This window comes from Somniosus microcephalus, chromosome 1 (genome assembly GCF_052327205.1).
Source record: "Somniosus microcephalus isolate GS21.2 chromosome 1, FLI_Smic_1.0, whole genome shotgun sequence".
In the NCBI taxonomy this organism is placed as follows: Eukaryota; Metazoa; Chordata; class Chondrichthyes; order Squaliformes; family Somniosidae; genus Somniosus; species Somniosus microcephalus.
Window position 1 is genome coordinate 263,059,067 of NC_140987.1, and position 21,801 is coordinate 263,080,867.

Below are 21,801 nucleotides of genomic sequence, written 5' to 3' on the forward strand. Positions count from 1 at the left end.
CACATGTAATGCATTGCTTGGTTAACGTTGGTGAGGAGGGTGTTTTTGTGAGGGTTCAATTATTTGAAGTTTGGAACTTCTCTGGAGTAAATGAGGGAGGGGGCACACCCCTTAGAAGGTATGGAAGACAGTTATATTAAAACTGTTTCCATGAGTGGAAGGACAATTTGCATAATGGGCATTAATTTTGAGTAGTTTAGTTAGTATTCTGTTTTATAATTTTTTTTATGGCACAAGGTGGAATACTATGCCGCTGTATTGCATTCCTGCTTGGTGGCCCAGTTGAATTGGCTAAATTTCTCCCCCCCCCCCCCCCCCCCCCCCCAAAACTAAACTAAGTACTTAAGTTAGCAGCATCCACATAACTCCATTCCTAATTCAGGAGTTACTGCTTCAGATTGTGGCTGTTCTCCATCTTTGGTCCAGGTGAACTTGGGAGTACAAATAACATGAAAATGGAGTGGTCTTTATTTCACAAGATGATGGTTATGGATGAGGAAGGCCATTTGGCCCATCTAAATTCATCTATCCAGAAAGATCTCCAGTTCTTCCCCCTCATTGCAGCATCCAATTGTTAAATGATTCAAAAATGTTGTTTGCCTCCTTTGTGCTATCTGGACATCTATGTCATATGTTGAACATGGAAGAATTTCCTGATATTTAAATAAAAAGTTATTTATTCATTCAAGGATGTCACTGGCAAGGCCAGCATTTATTGCCCTTCAGAAGGTGGTGGTGAATTGCTGCAGTCCATGTGGTGAAGGTACTCCCAGTGTGCTGTTAGGGAGGGAGTTCCAGGATTTTGACCCAGCGGCAATGAAGGAACGACGATATACTTCCAAGTCAGGATGGAGGGGGATTTGGAAGGGGACGTGTTCCCATGTGCCTGCTGCCCTTGTCCTTCTCGGTGGTAGAGTTCGCGGGTTTGGGAGGTGTTGCAGAAGAAGCCGTTCCAAGGTGTGAAGCTTCAGCTTCTCCCGTCCTTCCTCCTAGCCCTGACATTAGAAATCGGCCTCGTATCTCTTTGCATAGCCTCCAATGCTGGAATGTCTCCCTCATGTCTCTGACAAGAACCAGCCACCGTTCTCTAGGTGCAGGATGACCAGAGCCCTGTCTGGTTTGGTTACTCCTCTGACTGACTGGTATTCAGATGTTTTGAACATGTACATGTATTGGCATTTCTGAAGTGCTCTGGAGAATTGGAAGGTTGTTCTCGATTTATTCCCTTGCCCACCTCTATGTTTCAATCTCTCCGAGCTGTAGTTGAGGTGTCGAGGCAGTTCTGCCTCTTGTACAATACTTTGAATCTCTCCAGGTGTCCCCGTTGGAAGAACAATTACTAGTGATTAGTGTTGGATATTGTAGTTCCTCTTGCAGCTGTCCATATGGTTGCCAACCTCCTGTTTTTGAAGCAAGTGTTTAAAATATTGTGGCATGGGCCTACTCTTCAATTTAACCTTGGCATTTGGTCCCCATTTTATGAATGCATCTGTGGAATAATCTGTCTGGGCCTCCTAATCTGGTTCATCAACATGTCAGGATTCTTTAAAACACTTGATTTACAAGCCCTTATGATGGAGAATTTTTCTTTCACTATTTAAATGTTTGAACTTGGAACAGCATAAACTTTTGCTGAATTTTGTACATTTGGGAAATTTCTAATCTCAACAGGCTTTTGCACATTGTGTACGATGGTGCATTTGCATGTTAGTTTCCCTCATGAACTCTATTTTTTTAAATGCACTACAGAAGGAAGAAAAAGAAACTTGTCAAGTTTGATAATTTTGCTGCTGAGCTGAGGCCTTTGCTCAGTCAGAGCAGCTGTTTTATTGCACAAACACAGCTTTAAAATGCACAGATAAAAATCATGCAGTTTTGTTTTTTCATCTTTTGCTTTTTGTCAATGTTTTGTACACATCTCATCTGTCAATGTGCTGCTGGTCAGAGGTTTCTTCGCTCTTCCTTGAGATTCTGTAGTCTTTATATGCATGGATTTAAAAAATATATAATTACCTTTTTTAATAAACAATAACAAGTCCCATCCTGAAGGTGTTCCACTTCATTTGCCAACCTGCCTTGTGATTCCTAAAACAGCCAGGCCCAGGATAAGAGAATGTGTATTTTAATTTTTTGACCTTTGCAATGATGAATAATTATAAAATCGCAATTTGTGGCATAAGTTGTATTGTTAGATAGCAACTAGTTTATGTAGGTCAGTTTTGCAAGGAGTCCCATTATCACTGGGAGAAGCAGTAAATAATGCAGTTAGAAATAAATTGCTCTTTCACTGGCAGACCCATTAATGTAGTCTTGGATACTGTTTAGCATTGTCTAATGAGCTTTATCGTATTAGTATACTTTAATACGGCACTCATTGGTGTGGTAAAACAATTAAAGCTATAATATTCCTCCTGTCAAAAGATGATTTGATGGCTGAAACATTCCAACACCTGAGAAAAGACTGAAGTAACCTTGAGGTCACTAAGGCATCAGTGCTGTTTGTAGGGGTGTGAAAGTCTCACTCACTTTTCTGAGTTTTGGTGGCGAGCACTAACCATGCATGTTTTGTCTGAAGCTCTACCTTTTTTCCCAGTGAGCAAGAGGTGCTCTGCAATAGTTTTCTCCGATTTTCCTTGGGCAAGTGACCTCGGTCCTCGAGAGGTACAAGAACTGCATGGATTATGTGTGTCTTTCTTTTCCCCCTCTCACCTGTGTGTGTGCGTGTGCCTCACTGGATGTTGGTTCCCCCTCTTGCTATCTCGCAAGATGTTGGCTCTCGCTCTCTCGCAAGATGTTGGTTCCCTCTCGCTGTGTGTGAGACTAAGATGTTGGTTCCCTCCCCCTCCCGCTATGTGTTTGTGTCTCTTTGTCTGTGTGTGGGTGTCTGTGTCTCTAAGATACTGGTTCTCTCCCTCCCTCCTCTGTTTTGTGTGTCTCTGTCTCCCATGTTGGTTCCCTAACCTGCTGGCCCTAAATTCTGGTTTATCCACATTGTTCCAATGAGAGCTTGTTTTGATTACTGGAACTAAGTTCTTTTTCAGCTGAGTATTCCAGGAGGTGTAGTGTTTGGCTAACTAACCGAGTCCAGCAAGTGACTGGAAGGTGGATTTACCGGAGGAATGGAATTGAGACCCCTTCAATACAAGGGCTGATTACATGTCAAAATGCTTGAGGGACTAAATTATAGTGGGTTGGCTAGTTTTTTTTGTCCTGAAGCTGTGGTTTAGTCCACAATGTCTACTTGTGTCATTCTGGTTTCCTTGCAGAATTTTGTTAAACTTGCAAAGTTCTGGTTGTGCCCTTTCTATTTTGTATAGGTAGTTAAGGGTCAGTGTACAGCAAAGCTTGTAAAATGTACCTTTTTTTTGTAATCAATAAAATGCTTTCAAGAAGTAAGTGGTGTTTATGCATTATTTAATACCCTGTGAATGGTGTCAAATTCTTAACTTTAAAGAAGTGATCTTTTTTAAGAAATTCTGAATATTTAGCCATTCATTCATGCACATATAGTTGCTGTACTGCAGTTCAAACACACTTTCAGGGTAGTGGCACTATATAGGAGTTTTCATTCTCCATCGTTTAATATAAACCTGAAACCTGTGACAGCCCTAATGCTAAACTGAATGTACTAACTGTAAAGTACACACCTCCCTCTTCCTCTGCACCTCCTTCCCCCGGCTTCGTCCTCTGGTGAGTTGGGAGTTGTTGGTTTTGCATGGGATTACAACTACCGTTTTCAGTTGAATGCTTGCTTCGTTATGTATCCAGTCTGGCTGCACGAGGCAGCAGTATATTAGTTTCGAGCCAAAAATTTAGCTGATATAATACACTAACGATTAAAACTAGCACCAAGGATTTGGTAAGACTTTTTCAACATTGACCAGTAGAAATTGAAGTGTGATTTAATAGTGTTAATGTGTTTTATTTGGGAGGGGTGGGGTTGCAGAAAGAGAATACATCTGTAAATGTCAAACATTTTGCTTTTGACAGGTTTAAAAACTTTTTTTGCACTAAATGCTTTGTACAAGAGATTGGCAATGCAGAGCTGCAAAATGCTGCCACTTTTGTAATAAGTAATTTTAAAGTTTTAGCGGCATGCGTAACCTTTAATTTTGAATCTGTACTAGATCATTCAATCTTGGCATGTGGCTGCCTTCCAGCTGTAGTGAATGCTCTTCTGTACAGTAATAAGCTTTGAACCCAAGTTAAGTCTTACTTTGACGTGTATTGGCTGAATGCACACTTTGCCTGCCTAACATCACCATCTGCAGATCAATTTTTGACCCTTGATGTACAGTACATGGTTGCATTAGTTTGCTATGGGATTCATGTGTAAAATGTGTACTGTGTAAACTTTTCAAAGCTACCAAGGTTATAGTATACTGATATGTATTATTTTGATATTGTATTTATCTTTACCTCAACTGATTTTTAAATATTTGGACCAATAAAACTTAATGTATTTAAAAACAACATTGTATCATTTTCTGCCTAACTAATGCCTACCACATAACGTGAGCTTTGGAGCTACCAAGTGTTTGAAATATCAATGACTGATCATGTTACATGCCTCATTCTCTTCACACTCCACCACCCTGCTCTGAAATAAAAACAAATAGGCATAGTAGATGAATATAGATCCAGCTTTCTATACTTGCACATCATTCCTCAATTCTGTTCAAACTTCTACAAACCAAATACTCTGTACAGATCAACCATGATCAAATTGAAGGGGCTGAATGGCCAAAAATGTTCCTCCTTTTTGATCCTTATTTTATCAAGAATAAACTGCCCAATTAACATATTAACCACTTGTAACCAAAGTGGGAGTTTCTAATAAAGCCATAGAACTGCAACTGGCCAAAATGTTTTATTTCTGCATGGTTTTATTAATGTAGCAATCTCCAAGATGTTGAGAATGATGGGATTTCCTTGCTTCAGCATAAACACCTGTACTTTATAGTGCCATTATACTCCCACTTTGTTGATGCGAAGTAGTTTCCAGTGTGGTTTGATACCAAAATTAACATGCTTTGGTTCACACAGGAGGTCAGAGCAGCTCCCAACTCGAGTCAGGGGATGTGTGACTACCTCAAGCAGGCAACAATGGGGAATTTCTAAAGCACCTTTTCTTAATGTGGAAGGTGCTTCAGAAGATGAAATGAGTGTGCGCTGAGCCTTTGGGATGGGGTTAGGGCAGGTCAAAGATGTGTTTGAGGTGGGGGAAGGTGAAGAGACAGCAGAGTTTAGTGAGGGGATTTTTAAAATATTTTCAGGATGTGGGACAAGGCTGGCATTTATTGTCCATTCATAGTTTGATAGGTCACTTCAGAGGGCAGTTAGTCAACCACATTGGGGTGGGACTATAGGCACCTATAGGCCAGACCAAGTAAGGATACTGGGTTTTCTTCCCTGAAGGGCGTCAGTGAGCCAGTTGGGTTTTAATGAAAATCCAACCGCTTCATGGTAACTTTTACTGATGCCAGTTTTTTGGAATCCTAGAATCATAAGCACAGGAGGCCATTCAGTCCATTGTGCCTGTGCTGGCTCTCAGAACTACTGATTAGTCCCACTCCAGTGTTCTTTCCCTATTGCCATGCGGATTTCCCCCCTTCAAGTATTTATCCAATTCCCTTTTGAAAGTTAGTATTGAATCTGATTCTACTACCCTTTCAGACACTGCATTCCAGATTATAACTCAGTTTATAAAAAAAATAAAAAAAATTCTCCTAACCTCCCTTCTGGCTTGTTTTGCCAATTATCTTAAACCTGTGTCCTCCTGGTTACCAACCCTCCAGTCAGTCTACTTCCAGATTTTTAAAACTGTATTCAAATTCTTAATCTGCCATGATGTGATTTGAACTCCTGAATCTGGATTATTACTAGTCCTGTAACATAACCATTACACTACTGTACTAATTCCAAAGAGTGGGACTGAGGCAGTTGAAGACTGTCATGGAAGGTGGAGTGGTAGGAGAAATGCACAATACAGCAGGGCCAAAAGGTGGGGGATGGGACAAGACCGTGGAAGACTCCAGTGGGTGGGTCAGGTGAGGCCATGGAGCGATTGTTAGATGAGCAATAGTATTTCAAGTTTGATCTGAGGGATGGTGGACCAATATAAGTCGGCAAGAATGGAGGTTAATAGGATAAAGGATGCAGGCGGTGGAGTTTTGGATGACTTGGTGTTTACAGTGGGTGATTGGCAAGGAGGGTGTGGAGGAAGTGTAGTTTAGAAGTGCTGAAGACATGGTTGAGTTTGGCAACAGTGGTGAAAGGTGAGGCAGACATTGCTGCAGAGGTGAAAGTGGTGTTGATGCTGGATAGGAGATGGGGTTTGAAGCTCACCTGGGAGCCTAGAATAATGGCTTTGGTGTTCCCAATGTTTAGGTGGAGGAAGTTCTGATGCATTGGTAATTGTCAATAAACTGACAGCTGATGTCCTAAGACTATTGGGAGGATGGGTCCTTGGGAGAACTCTGGAAATGAGCTGGAGCAGTGCAGGCTGTAATGGTACAGGTAGGAGTAGAACCGGTTCAGAGCAATCCGAATGAGGTGCACCACAGAAGAACTGAAGGAGGATGGTGTGAATGTGATCATGTCAAATGGAACAAGAGGTCAAAAGATGGTGTCATAACAGTTATAGGCTAACGTGTTTTTGTACAGGTGGGTAGTGTGGAAACCAGCTTGAAAGCATTCAGATAATTGAGTGATCCGAACACAGTTGGGAGGTGACGATCCCTTCAAGGACCTTGGCGAAAGGGAAGTTGAAGATTGGGATAGCAATTGGAGGGAACAGCTGAAGCAGAAGTGGCTTGACTGCTTCCCAGCAGGACAGACCCATCAGAGGTGGCAGCACAATGGTATACAGTCAGGAGGGAGAGGCCCTGGGAGTCCGCAATGTTGACTCTGACCCCATTGTGTCTCATGGCATCAGGTCAAACCTGGGCAAGAAAACCTCCTGCTGATAGTACCACCGAACGCCCTTCCTCAGCTGATGCATTGTACTTCTCCATGTTGAATACCACTTGGAAGAAGCACTGAGGGTAGCAAGTACTCTGGGTGGGAGACTTCAATGACCATCACCAAGAGTGGCTCGATAGCACCACAACTGTCCTAGCTGGCTGAGTCCTGAAGGACATAGCTGCCAGACTGGGCCTGCAGCAGCTGGTGAGAGAACCAACATGAGGAAAGAACCTACTTGACCTTGTTCTCGTTAATCTACCTGTCGTAGGTGCTTCTGTCCATGCTGTATTGGTATGAGTGACCACCTCACAGTCGTTGTAGAGATGAAGTGTTGTGTGGCACTACCACCATGCTAAATGGGATAGAATCAGAACAGATCTAGTAGCTCAAAACTGGGCATCCATGAGGTGATGTGGGCCATCTGCAGCAGCAGAATTATATTCCACCACAATCTAACCTCATACCCCATCATATCCCTCAATCTATCATTACCAGCAAGCCAGGGGACCAACCCTGGTTTAATGAGTGTAGAAGAGCATGCCAGGAGCAGCACCAGGTGTACCTAAAAATGAAGTGTCAACCTGGGGAAGCTACAGCACAGGACTATATACATGCTAAATAGCAGAAGCCGCATGCTATAGACAGCTGGCAGCACGGTGGCATAGTGGTTAGCACTGTTGCCTCACAGCGCCAGGGACCCGGGTTCAAATCCGGCCTCGGGTGACTGTGTGGAGTTTGCACATTCTCCCCGTGTTTGCATGGGTTTGCTCCGGTTTCCTCCCACAGTCCAAAGATGTGCGGGTTTAGGTTGATTGGCTATGATAAATTGACCCTTAGTGTTAGGGGGATTAAATACATGGGGTTACGGGGATAGGGTGGGATATGTGTTGGTGTAGGGGTTACAGGGATCGGGTGGGATATGTGTCGGTGCAGGCTCGATGGGCCGAAATGGCCTCTATCTGCACTGTGGGGTTTCTGTGGTTTCTGTGAAACAATCCCACAACCAATGGATCTGATCAAAGCTCTGCAGTCCTGCCACATCCACTCGTGAATGGTGGTGGACAAACAAATAATGGAAGCAGGAGGCTCCATGAACATCCCCATCCTCAATGATGGCGGAGCCCAGCACGTGAGTGCAAAAGACAAGGCTGAAGTGTTCGCAACCATCTTCAGTCAGAAATGCCAAGTGGATGATCCATAATGGCCTCCTCCTGAGGGCCCCACCATCACAGAAGTCAATTCGATTCACTCCACGTGATATCAAGAAACGGCTGAACGCATTGGATATAGCAACGGCTATGGGCCCCGACAACATCCTGGCTGTAGTGCGGAAGACTTGTGCTCCAGAACTAACTGCGCCTCTAGCCAAGTTGTTCCAATACAGCTATAACACTGGCATCTACCTGACAATGTGGAAAATTGTCGAGGTATGTTCTGTTCACAAAAAGGACAAATCCAATCTGGCCAATTACCGTCCCATCAGTCTACTCTTAATCATCAGCAAAGTGATGGAAGGTGTCGTCGACAGTGCTATCAAGTGGCACTTGCTTACCAATAACCTGCTCACATATGGTCAGTTTGGCTTCTGCCAGGGCCACTTGGCTCCGGACCTCATTACAGCCTTGGTCCAAACATGGACAAAGGAGCTGAATTCCAGAAGTGAGATGAGGACATAACAAGGAATAGGGGCAGGAGTCAGCCCTTCGAGTCTGCTCCACCATTCAATAAGATCATGGCTGATCTTCTACCTCAACTCCACTTTCCTGCACTATCCTCGTATCCCTTGATTCCCTTAATTTCCGAAAGTCTATCGATCTCTGCCTTGAATATACTCAATGACTGAGCATCCACAGCCCTTTGGGATAGAGAATTCCAAAGATTCACCACCCTCTGAAGGTAGCACTCTCGCCTCTTGAGTCAGAAAGTTGTGAGTCCAAGTCCCACTCCAGAGACTTGAGCACTAAATCTAGACCGACAGTGCAGTACTGAGGGAGTGCTGCACTGTTGGAGGTGTCGTCTTTTGGATGAGATTTTAAACTGAGGCCCCGTCTGCCCTCCCAAGTGGATGTAAAAGTTCCCATGGCCCTATTTTGAAGAAGAGCAGGGGAGTTCTCCCCAGTGTCCTGGCCAATATTTACCCCTCAACCAGCATCACACAAACGGATGATCTGGTCATTTATCTCACTGCTGCTGGGGGAGCTTGGTGTGCACAAATTGGCTGCTGTGTTTCAAAAGAACATAAGAAATAGGAGCAGGGGTCGGCCATTCAGCCCCTCGAGCCTGTTCCGCCATTCAGTAAGATCATGGCTGATCTTCGACCTCAACTCCACTTTCCTGCACTATCCCCATATCCCTTGCTACCCTTAATATCAAAAATCTATCGATCTCTGCCTTGAATATACTCAACGAATGAGCATCCACAGCCCAGTGGGATAGAGAATTCCAAAGATTCACAACCCTCTGAAGAATTCTTTTCTCATCTCAGTCCTAAATGGCCGACCCCTTATTCTGAGACTGTGACCCCTGGTTCTAGACTCCCCAGCCAGGGGAAACATCCTCCCTGCATCTATTCTGTCAAGCCCTGTAAGAATTTTGTATGTTTCAATGAGATCACTTCTCATTCTTCCAAACTCTGCAGAATATAGGAGAGTGACTGCCCTTGACATCAAGGCAGCATTTGACCAAATGTGGCATCAAGGAGCCCTAGTAAAAGTGAAGCCAATGGGAATCGGGGAAAACTCTCCAAAGGAAGATTGCTGAGGTTATTGGAGGCCAATCATCTCAGCCCCAGGACATCGCTGCAAGAGTTCCTCAGGGCAGTGCCCTAAGCCCAACCATCTTCAGCTACTTCATCAATGACCTTTCCTCCATCATAAGGTCAGAAGTGGGGATGTTCGCTGATGATTGCAGTGTTCAGTTCCATTCACGACTCCTCAGATCATGAAGCAGTTTGTGCCTGCATGCAGCAAGACCTGGACAACATTCAGGCTTGGGCTGATAAGTGGCAAGTAACATTCACGTCACACAAGTGCCAGGCACAATGACCACCTCCAGGAAGAGAGTCTAACTAGCACCCTGTGACATTCAATGGCATTACCATCGCCGAATCCCCCACCATCAACTTCCTGGGGGGGTCACCATTGATCAGGAACTGAATTGGACCAGCCACAAATACTGTGGCAACAAGAGCAGGTCAGAGGCTGGGTATTCTGCGGCAAGTGTCTTATCTCCTGACTCCCCAAAGCCTTCCCACCATCTACAAGGCACAAAGTCAGGACTGTGATGGAAAACTCTCCACTTGCCTGGATGAGTGCAGCTCCAACAACACTCAAAAAGCTCGACACCATCCAGAGCAAAGCAGCCCGCTTGATTGGCACCCCATCCACCACATTATTCACTCCCTCCACCACTGGCGTACCGTGGCTGCAGTGTGTACCATCTACACACTGCAGCAACTCGCCAAGGCTTCTTCGACCACACCTCCCAAACCAGTGACCTCTACCACCTAGAAGGACAAGGGCAGCCGGCACATGCGAACACCACCACCTCCAAGTCACACACCATCCTGACTTGGAAGTATATCGCCGTTCCTTCATCGTCGCCGGGTCAAAATCCTGGAACTCCCTTCCCAACAACACTGTGGGAGTACCTTCACCACAAGGACTGCAGCGGTTCAAGAAGGTGGCTCACCACCACCTTCTCAAGGGCAACTAGGGATGGGCAATAAATGCTGGCCCTGCCAGCAAGGCCCACATCCCATAAACAAATTTTTAAAAAAACACGATGGGGCAGACTGGGTTATTTTGGCAAAAATAACCTGCGGTTAAGTAATCTGTTGTTTTTGCTGCAATAGTTTTGAGCTCTGTACACGGTGATTTTTCTCACATCTCTTATCTCCAGGTTTCACATTAATCTTCTGGAATTCTGGAGTATCGGGATTGTTCGGACAATCTGCGCTCTACAATGCTGCAAAGGAAGTGGAATATGTCACAAATCTACAGGTAACAATAGAAGGAGCAACTACCAATTTTCCATTCTGCATTCACATATTTCCTGTGTAATTGATAACCTACAACTAGCTAAATTTTCAAAATAGAAACACGACTGAAAATGCAAATCTTAGGAACAGGAGTAGGCCATTCAGCCCCTCGAGCCTGTTCCGCTATTCACTTAATCATGACTGATCTGCATCTCGACTCCACTTTAACGATCTTTGATCCATATCCCTCGATAACCAAAAATCTCGGGCTTGAAAATTTCAATTGACCCCCAACGTCCACGGCCTATTGGGGAGATGGTTCTACATTTCCGCTACCTTGGTGCCTATTTTTTCCCTTTCCCAATATGGCGGGCAGCACACTTCTGTCAAGGAATGTGTGCACGCTTCCTGCCCACCATATTGAGGGTTTAGTAGGCCAGTTAGTGGCTGAAAAACGGACACTGCATGGCCAAATTTTTTCTTAGAAAAACATAGTGGCCTCTATGGGGAGACCAAACGCAGATTGGGTGATCGCTTTGCGGAACACCTCTGTTCAGTCCGTAAGGGTGACCCTGAGCTTCCAGTCGCCTGTCATTTCAATTCACCGCTCCATTCCCACTCGGACCTCACCGTCTGCGGCCTCTTGCATTGTTCCACGGAAGCTCAGCGTAAGCTCGAGGAACAGCACCTCATCTTCCGATTTAGGCACTTTACAGCCTTCCGGACTCAATATCGAGTTCAACAATTTCAGATCATAACCTCTGCCCCTAATATATTTTTATATTTTTTATCCACACTTTAATTTGTGCCTTTTCCTTTTTTCTCTCGCTCTCCCACATGGCAGCTGTCTCTCACTCTGCCAGCACATTTCACACTTCATCTAGAGCCATTGTTTGTTTCTTTACCTGTCCTATTACTATCTCGTCTCACCTTGAATATCTCTTAATGTCTCTTCTTTCAGCCCCTCCCCCATTTCCCAGCCCCCAAACTGCCTTTTAATCTTTTCATTTCCTGCCTTTTTTTCTCAGTTCTGTAGAAGGGTTTCGACCCGAAACGTTGACTCTGTTTCTCTCTCCACGGATGTTGCCTGGCCTGCTGAGTTTTTCCAGCGTTTGTTATAGCGGCCTCTATACTTGCTCCCTCACTGTTTCTTTTTCCTGGGACTTTCAATTTTGTAGTTTCAGGACTTTAAATTTGCAGGTTGAATTCCTTTTTTTCTTATAAATTGAGAAACTGAGATGAAGTGTCAAACTCAATACAGTTGCCTGGTGGCACAAGCATGGTAGATCAGGACAATGAGTGGAGGCAAGACCCTTCCTAGCAGCAAATTCTCTCCACAAAATACCTCCCTAACTCCTTCAGCCCAAGGATAATGCTCTACCGCTTCCTTCCTACTGACAGTGAGAGAGTCAGGGATATATTGCACAACCACTTTCAGTAGAGGCAGCTGTGTAACATTGGGATTCCAGGGCTGTGCACTCCATCTCTTCTTACATAGTGAAATAAATTACAAGAGCACTGGCAATTAATCTTGCCAACCGTGCCACCAGTTTATTTTTGATATTTTCCACAGCCTAAAAATGAGCAGGAAACTGAAGTTAGTTCAAGATTGAGTGATTTTTCTCTTCTGAACATTAGCGCAGATTCACTAATCCCGCACCCGATGTGGAGCCATACTTGAGAAGGAACTGAGTCACAAATATGGCTACAGCAACATATCTGGATGCTCTGATCTGTGCTGCCTTAAAACATAGCTCCCCGAAGTGTGGCATCAGTGAATTTATCAGAGAATCTTACAGCACAGAAGGAGGCCATTTGGCCCATCGTGCCTGTGTTGGCTCTTTGAAAGAGCTATCCAATTAGTCCCATTCTCCTGCTCTTTCCCCACAGCCCTGCAAATTTTTCCTTTTCAAGCATATATCCAATTACCTTTTGAGAGTTATTATTGAATCTGCTTCCAGGCAGTGCATTCCAGATCACAACAACTCACTGCGTAAGAAAAAATTCTCTTCTCCCCCTGGTTCTTTTGCCATCCCCCACCCCCTACAATTTCCTCCTTATTCTTCTTGCATAACCCAGTTGATTGGAGATATCACTATGAAAAAAACAACTTCCTTTACTTTAGTACAACTATAGCAGTAGAACTTAGTGTGTTTATGGTTTTATTTTACTTACATTATGGGAATGATACTCAGGCAACTGATGACAGAAGACAGGCTGAAGCAGATGGTAGGGTACCAGTATTGTGTTGACATGTAAATCTTGAGGAAGATGGTTGAAGCAATGACTCCCGTCAATGTTAGTAAAATCTGAAGCACGCCAAACACTTTCCCTTGAAATACAATTGCAGGATTCAGATGCTGTGCTTCATCAATTTTTGTTTTGGCAACTATGCAGAACATAAGAGTCACAGCTTATAGCCTACTTACACAGGACTCTACAGCAATATGGTAATGCAAAGATATTACTTGTTAATGCAAATCTCCAAAGATAAACTTTGGGGGAGATTTTAACTTAACCCGCCTGTGGGGAATCTGACGGGATCGGGTCGAACACCCCACCCGATTTTACTCTCCATTGTTTGACCCAGTTTCTGGCCAGGCAGGTTAGATTAAAATTCCCCCCATATCCAATCCAGCATGGAATCACAACATGTGCCACCCTGAGCTCTATGGCCGATGGATTCGGCAGCACATCGCCCGTTTTCCAGGCGCTAACTGGCCTACTCAGCCCCCAATATGGCAGGCAGGAAATGGGTGCACATTTCTGGCTGGAAGTGTGCCAGCTGCCATATTAGGAAAGAAAAAGGCACAGGCGGCCAGGGCCCTTTGCATATGCAAATAGTTGGCAAATTCACATTCCTAGCGGCTCTTTCCACTGTGATTACTGGTGGAGGCCAAGGAACAGACTATCTTCCCAGATTCAGTTCAGGGATACTGCATGGGTTAGAGGAACCTGTATAGCAGAGAAAGCAGCAACAACACTAAAAAATCAACTTGTTAAATGTTTTTTTTTACTTGCATTAATGAATGAAAGCTAACCTAGGCACACAAGCTGATATTTTGTAAACTGGAGAAGATTAGGAGGATCTGAGATACTAACCATATGAAGTGCCTCCTATCTGCTTAGAAATCACTGATCGTATTGTAGTTAGCGGAATAAGGGCAAACATCATCACAGCTCGGGCTGCAAGATAAAAGATAGCAGGTTGAGGAGGAAGTGGTTAATTGTTTCAGTAAGTGTTAATGTGATTGTGGGAATTAATTCAATACTGGTCTTCTACTGTTGATGGTCCTTATCAGTGATTACATGACTTAACCTCTTTATTATGGAACTGATAACAATTTAGATTTTTTTTCCAACCTTTATTTGAATGCTTTGATCTGTACAACGCTGCACACACAACACAGTATCAGACTACAACAAGTTGTATTTATATAGCACCTTTAACATAGTAAAACATCCCAAGGCACTTCACAGGAGTGTTATCAGACAAAATTTGACACCGAGCTACGGTGGCATAGTGGTTAGCACTGTTGCCTCACAGCGCCAGAGACCCGGGTTCGAATCCGGCCTCGGGCGACTGTCTGTGTGGAGTTTGCACATTCTCCCCGTGTTTGCGTGGGTTTTCTCCGGGTGCTCCGGTTTCCTCCCACAGTCCAAAGATGTGCGGGTTAGGTTGATTGGCTGTGATAAATTGACCCTTAGTGTTAGGGGGATTAAATACGTGGGGTTACAGGGATAGGGTGGGACATGTGTTGGTGTAGGGGTTACGGGGATCGGGTGGGATATGTGTCGGTGCAGGCTCGATGGGCCGAAATGGCCTCTATCTGCACTGTGGGGTTTCTGTGACAGGTGACCAAAAGCTTGGTCAAAGAGGTAGGTTTTAAGGAGCGTCTTGAAGGAGGAGTGAGAGGTAGATGGGCAGAGAGATTTAGGGAGGGAATTCCAGAACTTAGGGCCTAGGCAGCTGAAGGCACGGCCGCCAATGGTGGAGTGATTAAAATTGGGGATGCGCAAAAAGCCAGAATTGGAGGAGCGCAGAAATGTCGGAGGGTTGTAGGGCTGGAGGAGGTTACAGAGATAGGGAGGGCCAAGGCCACGGGGAGATTTGAAAACAAGGCTGACAATTTTAAACCAGGAGCCAATGTAGGTCAGCGAGCACAGGGGTGATGGGTGAACGGAACTAGGTGCGAGTTAGGATACAGATCAGCTGAAGTCTACGGAGGGTAGGAGATGGGAGTCCAGCCAGGAGTGCATTGGAATAGTCAAGTCTAGAGGTAACAACGGCATGGATGAGCGTTTCAGCAGCAGATGAGCTGAGGCAGGGGCGGAGATGTGCGATGTTACAGAAGTGGAAGTATGTGATCCTGGTGATGGAGAGGATATGGGGTCGGAAGCTCATCTCGGGGTCAAATAGGGCACCAAAGTTGCGAACAGTCTGGTTCAGCCTCAGACAGCGGCCAGGGAGAGGGATAGATTTGGTGGCTAGGGAATGGAGTTTGTGGCGGGGACCGAAGACAATGGTTTCGGTCTTCCCAATATTTAATTGGAGGAAATTTCTACTCATCCAATACTGGATGTTGGACAAGCAGAGTGACAAATCAGTGTACAACACGATACACACAATTCAGATATGTACACACAGCAGTAAGATCATTTGTGTGTAAATAGATACAGCGGTGTACACTATTCAAATATATTTCAGCTAAATGTTTGGACACCTCGGCTCCACACTCAAGAGGGTTGATGTCTATTAGTAAAATACTGCATATTTTCATGAAAGTGGGCTAACCGAAAAATCTATGTGGCTAACGTTTTGTGCCTGATCTCCTTTGACCTTTTCTATTAAAGTGAAAGAAACATCTGTGATTGTTTAATTTTACATAAAAACACTTAGGGGGAAAAATTTGTTAGTAACCATTTTGGGTCGCTAACATCGTCTGGGCGCTAAATTTAGCGCCCGTTGAAAAATAGCGCCGGCAATCGCTAACTTCAGTTTTAGCTCCCCAAGAGAGAAGTAGAGCGTTAATTCAAGCGCTCCAATTCCTTCTTAGAGCGCTAAACCCGAATATCCGGGTGTTGCATTCTGTAGCGCTATGCACTGGGCCACGTAGCGCTGCCGCATGGAAGGGCTCTTCCCCTCATTAAAGGGGAGGGCCCAAGCCCACAACTCTGCGGGGCCCTACCTGGACCACCGGGGAGCGGGGTGCTGTGCCAGCAGCCCGGCACACAAGAGGAGTGCTGGGCTGCCAGATCGCGGCACGGACCCACCGTTCAAAGACGTAATGGGCCGCGACACATAAGCCGGACAATTTTTGTCTCCCACCCGCCACCTCCCCTTTACTTAACGCCCCACGAGCCTCATGCTGCTCCGTTCCCGTCCCCTGTATCGGTCGCTGTCATCACCTGGCGCAGATTCAGGGGGCGTGGGCCAATTTTGCAGGCGGGGCGAAACTGGGGTGCTGCGCACGGTGACGACGTCGTCATCGCCTGCGGGGTGCTACCGGTTACCGTCGCCGCTAAACTCCTGCTGAATTTAGCGGGAGTCGTTAGTGGCGCCGCGCCCGGGCGAAAAGTCATTTGCGCCCCGTTAGCGCCCCCCAGGGACGCTAACGGGGCGCAAATGTACCGAATTTCTAGCCCTTCAAATCAATGGCTAAGTTATATGAATGCAAATTTGCACACTATTAATGATACACATGGTTGTTTGCATTTTTTTGTAAAGAATTTTTATTGCACTGTTTTATAAACAGCCTTCTCAAAATCTAAAGTCCAAATAGTTGGTGGAAATTACTGAGAGCTTATCAGGAACAGTCAGCACTGATTTACAAACTTGCAAACTTCGCTGATTTTATTCCCCTGAGAGGATAGATAAAGGAGTGTGGTCTATGATGGATTTTCAAAAAGCATTTGATAAGGTACAATATAAGAGACTTATGGCAAAGGGAATGGCATGTGGAAGTTAGCAGAATGTGGCAACATGGATAGAGATGGTAGGAGAAAGAAAAGAAAGAACTTGCAAAATATTCCATGTCCTCAGGATGTCCCAAAGCGCTTCATAACTAATAAATTACTTCTGAATTGTAGACACTGTTGCTATTTAGGCAAATCAGCAGCCAATTTGTGCACAGCAGGATCCAACAAATAGCAATCTGTTTCAGTGGTGTTGGTTGTGGGATAAATGTTGATCAGGACACTGTTCTGCTTCCAATAGGGCCGTTAAATCTTTTCTGCCTCACTTTAACATCTCGTTGATAAGAGGGCATCTCTGACAATGCTGCACTACTTCAGTGCAGCACTGAAGTGTCAGCCTAGATTATGTGCTCAAGTCACCTGGAATGGGGGATTGAACCCACAATCTTCTCACTCAGGTGAGAGTGCTACTGCTGAGCCAAGCTGACGCGATACAGAAAGTAAAGGGTAGGGATAAAGGAAGATTCTAGACTAGAAAAATATGCCTTGGAGTCTGTATTGGGGCTGTTCGCACTTACTGGATCCATAAATTATCTGGACTTGGGAATTGAGGGAACAATATTGACATTTGTGGATGACACCAATTTTATTTTTAATTTGTTTATGGGATGTGGGCATCGCTGGCAAGGCCAGCATTTATTGCCCATCTCTAATTGCCCTTGAGAAGGTGGTGGTGAGCCACCTTCTTGAACCGCTGCAGTCCGTGTGGTGAAGGTACTCCCACAGTGCTGTTAGGGAGGGAGTTCCAGGATTTTGACCCAGCGACGATGAAGGATCGGCGATATATTTCTAAGTCAGGATGGTGTGTGAACTTGGAGGTGGTGGAGATCCCATGCGCCTGCTGCCCTTGTCCTAGGTGGAGGAGGTCGCAGGTTTGGGAGAAGAAGCCTTGGCGAGTTGCTGCAGTGCATCTTGTAGATGGTACACACTGGAGTGAATGATAAGGTGGTGGATGGGATACCAATCAAGCAGGCTGCTTTGCTCTGGATGGTGTCGAGCTTCTTGAGTGTTGTTGGAGCTGCACTCATCCAGGCAAGTGGAGAGTTTTCCATCACACTCCTGACTTTGTGCCTTGTAGATGGTGGAAAGGCTTTGGGGAGTCAGGAGGTGAGACACTCGCCACAGAATACCCAGCCTCTGACCTACTCTTGTTGCCACAGTATTTCTGTGGCTGGTCCAGTTAAGTTTCTGGTCAATGGTGACCCCCCAGGATGTTGATGGTGGTGGATTCAGCGATGGTAATGCCGTTGAATGTCATGGGGTGGTGGTTATACTCTTGCTTGTTGGAGATAGTCATTGCCTGGCACTTCTGTGGTGCGAATGTTACCTGTCACTTATCAGCCCAAGCCTGAACGTCGTCCAGGTCTTGTTGCATGTGGGCATGGACTGCTTCATTATCTGAGGAGTCGTGAATAGTGCTGAAAACTGTGCAGTCATCAGCGTACATCCCCATTTCTGACCTTATGTTGGAGGGAAGGTCATTGATGAAGCAGCTGAAGATGGTTGGGCCTAGGACACTGCCCTGAGGAACTCCTGCAGCGATGTCCTGGGGCTGAGATGATTGACCTCCAACAACGACAACCATCTTCCTTTGCACTAGGTATGATTCTAGCCAGTGGAGAGTTTCCCCCCCCCCCACCCCCCGATCCCCATTGACTTCAGTTTTACCAGGGCTCCTTGATGCCACACTCGGTCAAATGCTGCCTTGATGTCAAGGGCAGTCGCTCTCACCTCACCTCTGGAATTCAGCTCCTTTTGTCCATGTTTGGACCAAGGCTGTAATGAGGTCGGGAGCCAAGTGGTCTTGGTGGAACCCAAACTGGACATCAGTGAGCAGGTTATTGGTGAGTAAGTACCGCTTGATAGCACTGTCAATGACACTTTCCATCACTTTGCTGATGATTGAGGGTAGACTGATGGGGCAGTAATTGGCCAGATTGGATTTGTCCTGCTTTTTGTGGACAGGACATACCTGGGCAGTTTTCCACATTATCGATTAGATGCCAGTGGGTCATGGCAAATTGGGAAAGACTGCAGGAAAAAATAGATAGGATAGCAAGATGTGCAAATAGATCGCAGATACAGTACAATGTCAATAAAATGTGACGCAATACATTTTGCAAGTAAGAATAGGGAGAGGAAATATACCTTAAATGCCAAGATTTTAAATGGAATAGAGGACTTTGGTGTGTAGACATACTGGTCAGCTAAAGGTAGTAATGCAAGTCGTTAAGGCCATTAAAAAAGCAAACAGAATCCTTAGTTTTGTACCTAGAGGTAGAATACGAGAGCAAGGACATGTTGAACTTGTACTAGACCTGAATTTGGCGGAAATTGGAAGAATATAAAAGAAATACAGTGTAGATTCAATATGATGCTACCAGAGGTCAAGGGTTAGCGTTATGAGGAGAGACACAAGAAGTTAAGGCTTTTCTCAATAGCACTGAGAAGGTTGAGAATGATGTAATAGACGTCTTCAACATTGTGAATTGTTATGATAAATAGTTACAGGTTGTTTTCACGGGCTGGTGAGATGACAACAAGATGGTCCAAATTTAAGAAAATTACAAAAGTAAAGGAGAGGTTACAAAAAATGTCTTTATGGTGGGAAAGTGGGGTTGATGTAGAAGTTCAGCCATGATCTTACTGAATGGTGGAGCAGGCTCGAGGGGCCGTATGGCCTACTCCTGCTCCTGCTCCTACTCCTGCTCCTACTCCTACTCCTGCTCCTACTCCTACTCCTCTTATGTTCTTATTTAGAGGATGATTAAAATGTGGAATTTTGTGCCACAAGCTATTTTTGAAGCAGAGTCCATTAAATCCTTTCCAGGGAAACTAGTTGCTTGACGAAGAGAAATATTAAAGGATGTAGGGAGTGAGCAGGAGATTGGGATTATACTTCTTGCTCAAGAAAAACACTGGCAAAACTCGATGCGTTGTAACACCCTATGATTCTCCCAGAGCTTCCTCATTTTTCTTTCTGTAGCTAAAACAGTGAAAACTACAAATGACATCCCATGCACTGCACAATGGATGATAACACTTGGCTCTCAAAAGGTTTAGTCCAGAAAAGCCCCAGAACGCTGGCAATGATACTCACCAATAAAAAATAGGAAGGTCCACTTCATGAAGGCCATGATTAGCATTCCACTGGAAAATGACACCATTCCCATCACAATCAAGGAAGTATCCTTCAAATACCGGGAAAGAAATACTACTCCTAGGAAGCTGGTCAGGAAGATAGCATACCCTGCTGCATTGCCATAGCCGATCCAGACAGCATTCCAGTTCAGTGGGTCCTTTAGTACAAATATGGGCAGCACATCCACTCCACCTGTCACACTCAAGTCATACAAAACGCCAGCTGTAAACAGCAGTGCGATGGTGATTTTATCCACTGACGTGTTACCTCTAGGTTTATCTTGAGCTCTTGTACTGTCCTGGTTATCCAGTAACCTTGATGTTTCACTTTGACTTTCATTCACGGTTGTATTTTCTTGCTCAACCTCATCCCCAGCAGTAGCTCGATTGACAGACAACCCATTTCCATGCTGACCTTGATCCAACAGGCTGGCATAGTCAAGAGATGTTGTGCTACTAAATCGCCGCGTCCCCAGAGATCCAGCTTGTGTTTGTTTGGGTGGCATTTTTAGGCCCATGGAGCTATAAAGTAAGCTGAAAGTGTAAAGAATACAGCTAGAGGCCACCAACACAGCACCCTGGGAGTGTGAGATTTTGAAATGAATAAAGATGTGTCCGGATACAATACTTCCAATCATCCCTGCTACTCCATAGGTCAGCTCAACTCTAATAAGTTTGATCGACCTCTTCTCCTCTGAGGAGGTGTCTGAGGCCAAGGCCATGACCCCCGTCCAGTAAGATGTAAACCCCCCACTCAAGCCATTCAGCACAGCGGTGCCAAACATCATCTCCAAGGGCAGATGGAGCAGTATCACAAACAGCAGCAGAGACCTGGACACCAGGTAGCCCAAAAGAGGCACACAGATGGGGATCTTCCTGGATCTTTGATCTCCAAGTTTGGCCAGGGAGAAGGTGAAGAACAGAGGGGTAATCCCCAGCAGGAGGTTGTAGATCATGTAAAACTGAGAGACGGCGCTTTGCTGCTTGTCCTGGCTCCCAGATGTTGTGGAGTTGGAGGAGTTGTAGCGCTCATGGACCACCATCAGCAGAGCGGTGTCATAGAACGCACTGGCGAGCTGGTGGAAACCTACAACGATTTCGATGCAGGAGCACAGGTTTTGACACATCTTCTCGATTTTTTTTTTTACAACAGCCAGCGATCTCCCCAAATGTCCCCTTCGCCCAACAGTGACCCCCTCACTGCCTGAGGAAGTTAAGAGTTTTCTCACTTCCTACGGAACAGGTCCGAAGAGTCACCCTCCCTTTTCCTACTCGAACTTCCCCATTCCTGACGCATTTGCGTGACACATTTGGTTGGTTGGCCCGGGTCAAGCCAAAACTCTGTGCAGACGTTTTCTAACCGGATTTCGCAATTGTTGGCTGCAGGACTCGTCAATCCAGTTTTTAGATGTTCAGGTACAACGAGGGCAGGAGCTGGATCTCCTGACCTCCTCGCACAGGGCATTTGCAGAAGAGGGGAGGCAATGAAATTGATCGCCCGAGCCGATCGATGGGCAAAGGGAGGGGAGCTGGGGGTTAGAAACACCTGCACCGTGTGTCAGCAAAATCCACATCTGTCCAGGCAGTTCAATCCGACGCGGAAATGCTTATGCGAGACAAATTTCAACCTGTTCGCTGCACCTGATTTTAAGATTTTTTAAAGAAAAACTGATTTTGCAACGTGTGAATGCTCTTAGTATCCCACCGCGTAATTTCAGATACTAACACCATGATGATAC

At 45.3% G+C, this 21,801-nt stretch overlaps 1 protein-coding gene across 4 annotated transcripts; it reads right to left on the reverse strand.

The window, feature by feature from the left end:
- Positions 1–1,772: 1,772 nt before the first annotated feature.
- Positions 1,773–21,304, reverse strand: LOC147124787 (solute carrier family 46 member 2-like). 4 transcript variants are annotated; one of them, XM_085993173.1, is made up of 5 exons: positions 20,022–21,304; positions 14,048–14,131; positions 13,121–13,277; positions 10,852–10,932; positions 1,773–1,978 (listed from the first exon to the last, which is right to left on the reverse strand). In XM_085993173.1, the coding sequence occupies exons 1-4, from the start codon at positions 21,187–21,189 to the stop codon at positions 10,875–10,877; spliced, it is 1,467 nt and encodes a 488-aa protein (XP_085849299.1). In that variant the 5' UTR covers positions 21,190–21,304; the 3' UTR covers positions 1,773–1,978; positions 10,852–10,874. The 4 variants fall into 4 exon arrangements, with proteins under 4 accessions (XP_085849299.1, XP_085849289.1, XP_085849309.1 ...); XM_085993163.1 differs by having other exon boundaries at positions 1,773–2,085; XM_085993183.1 differs by lacking the exon at positions 10,852–10,932.
- Between the last annotated feature and the right edge of the window lie 497 nt (positions 21,305–21,801).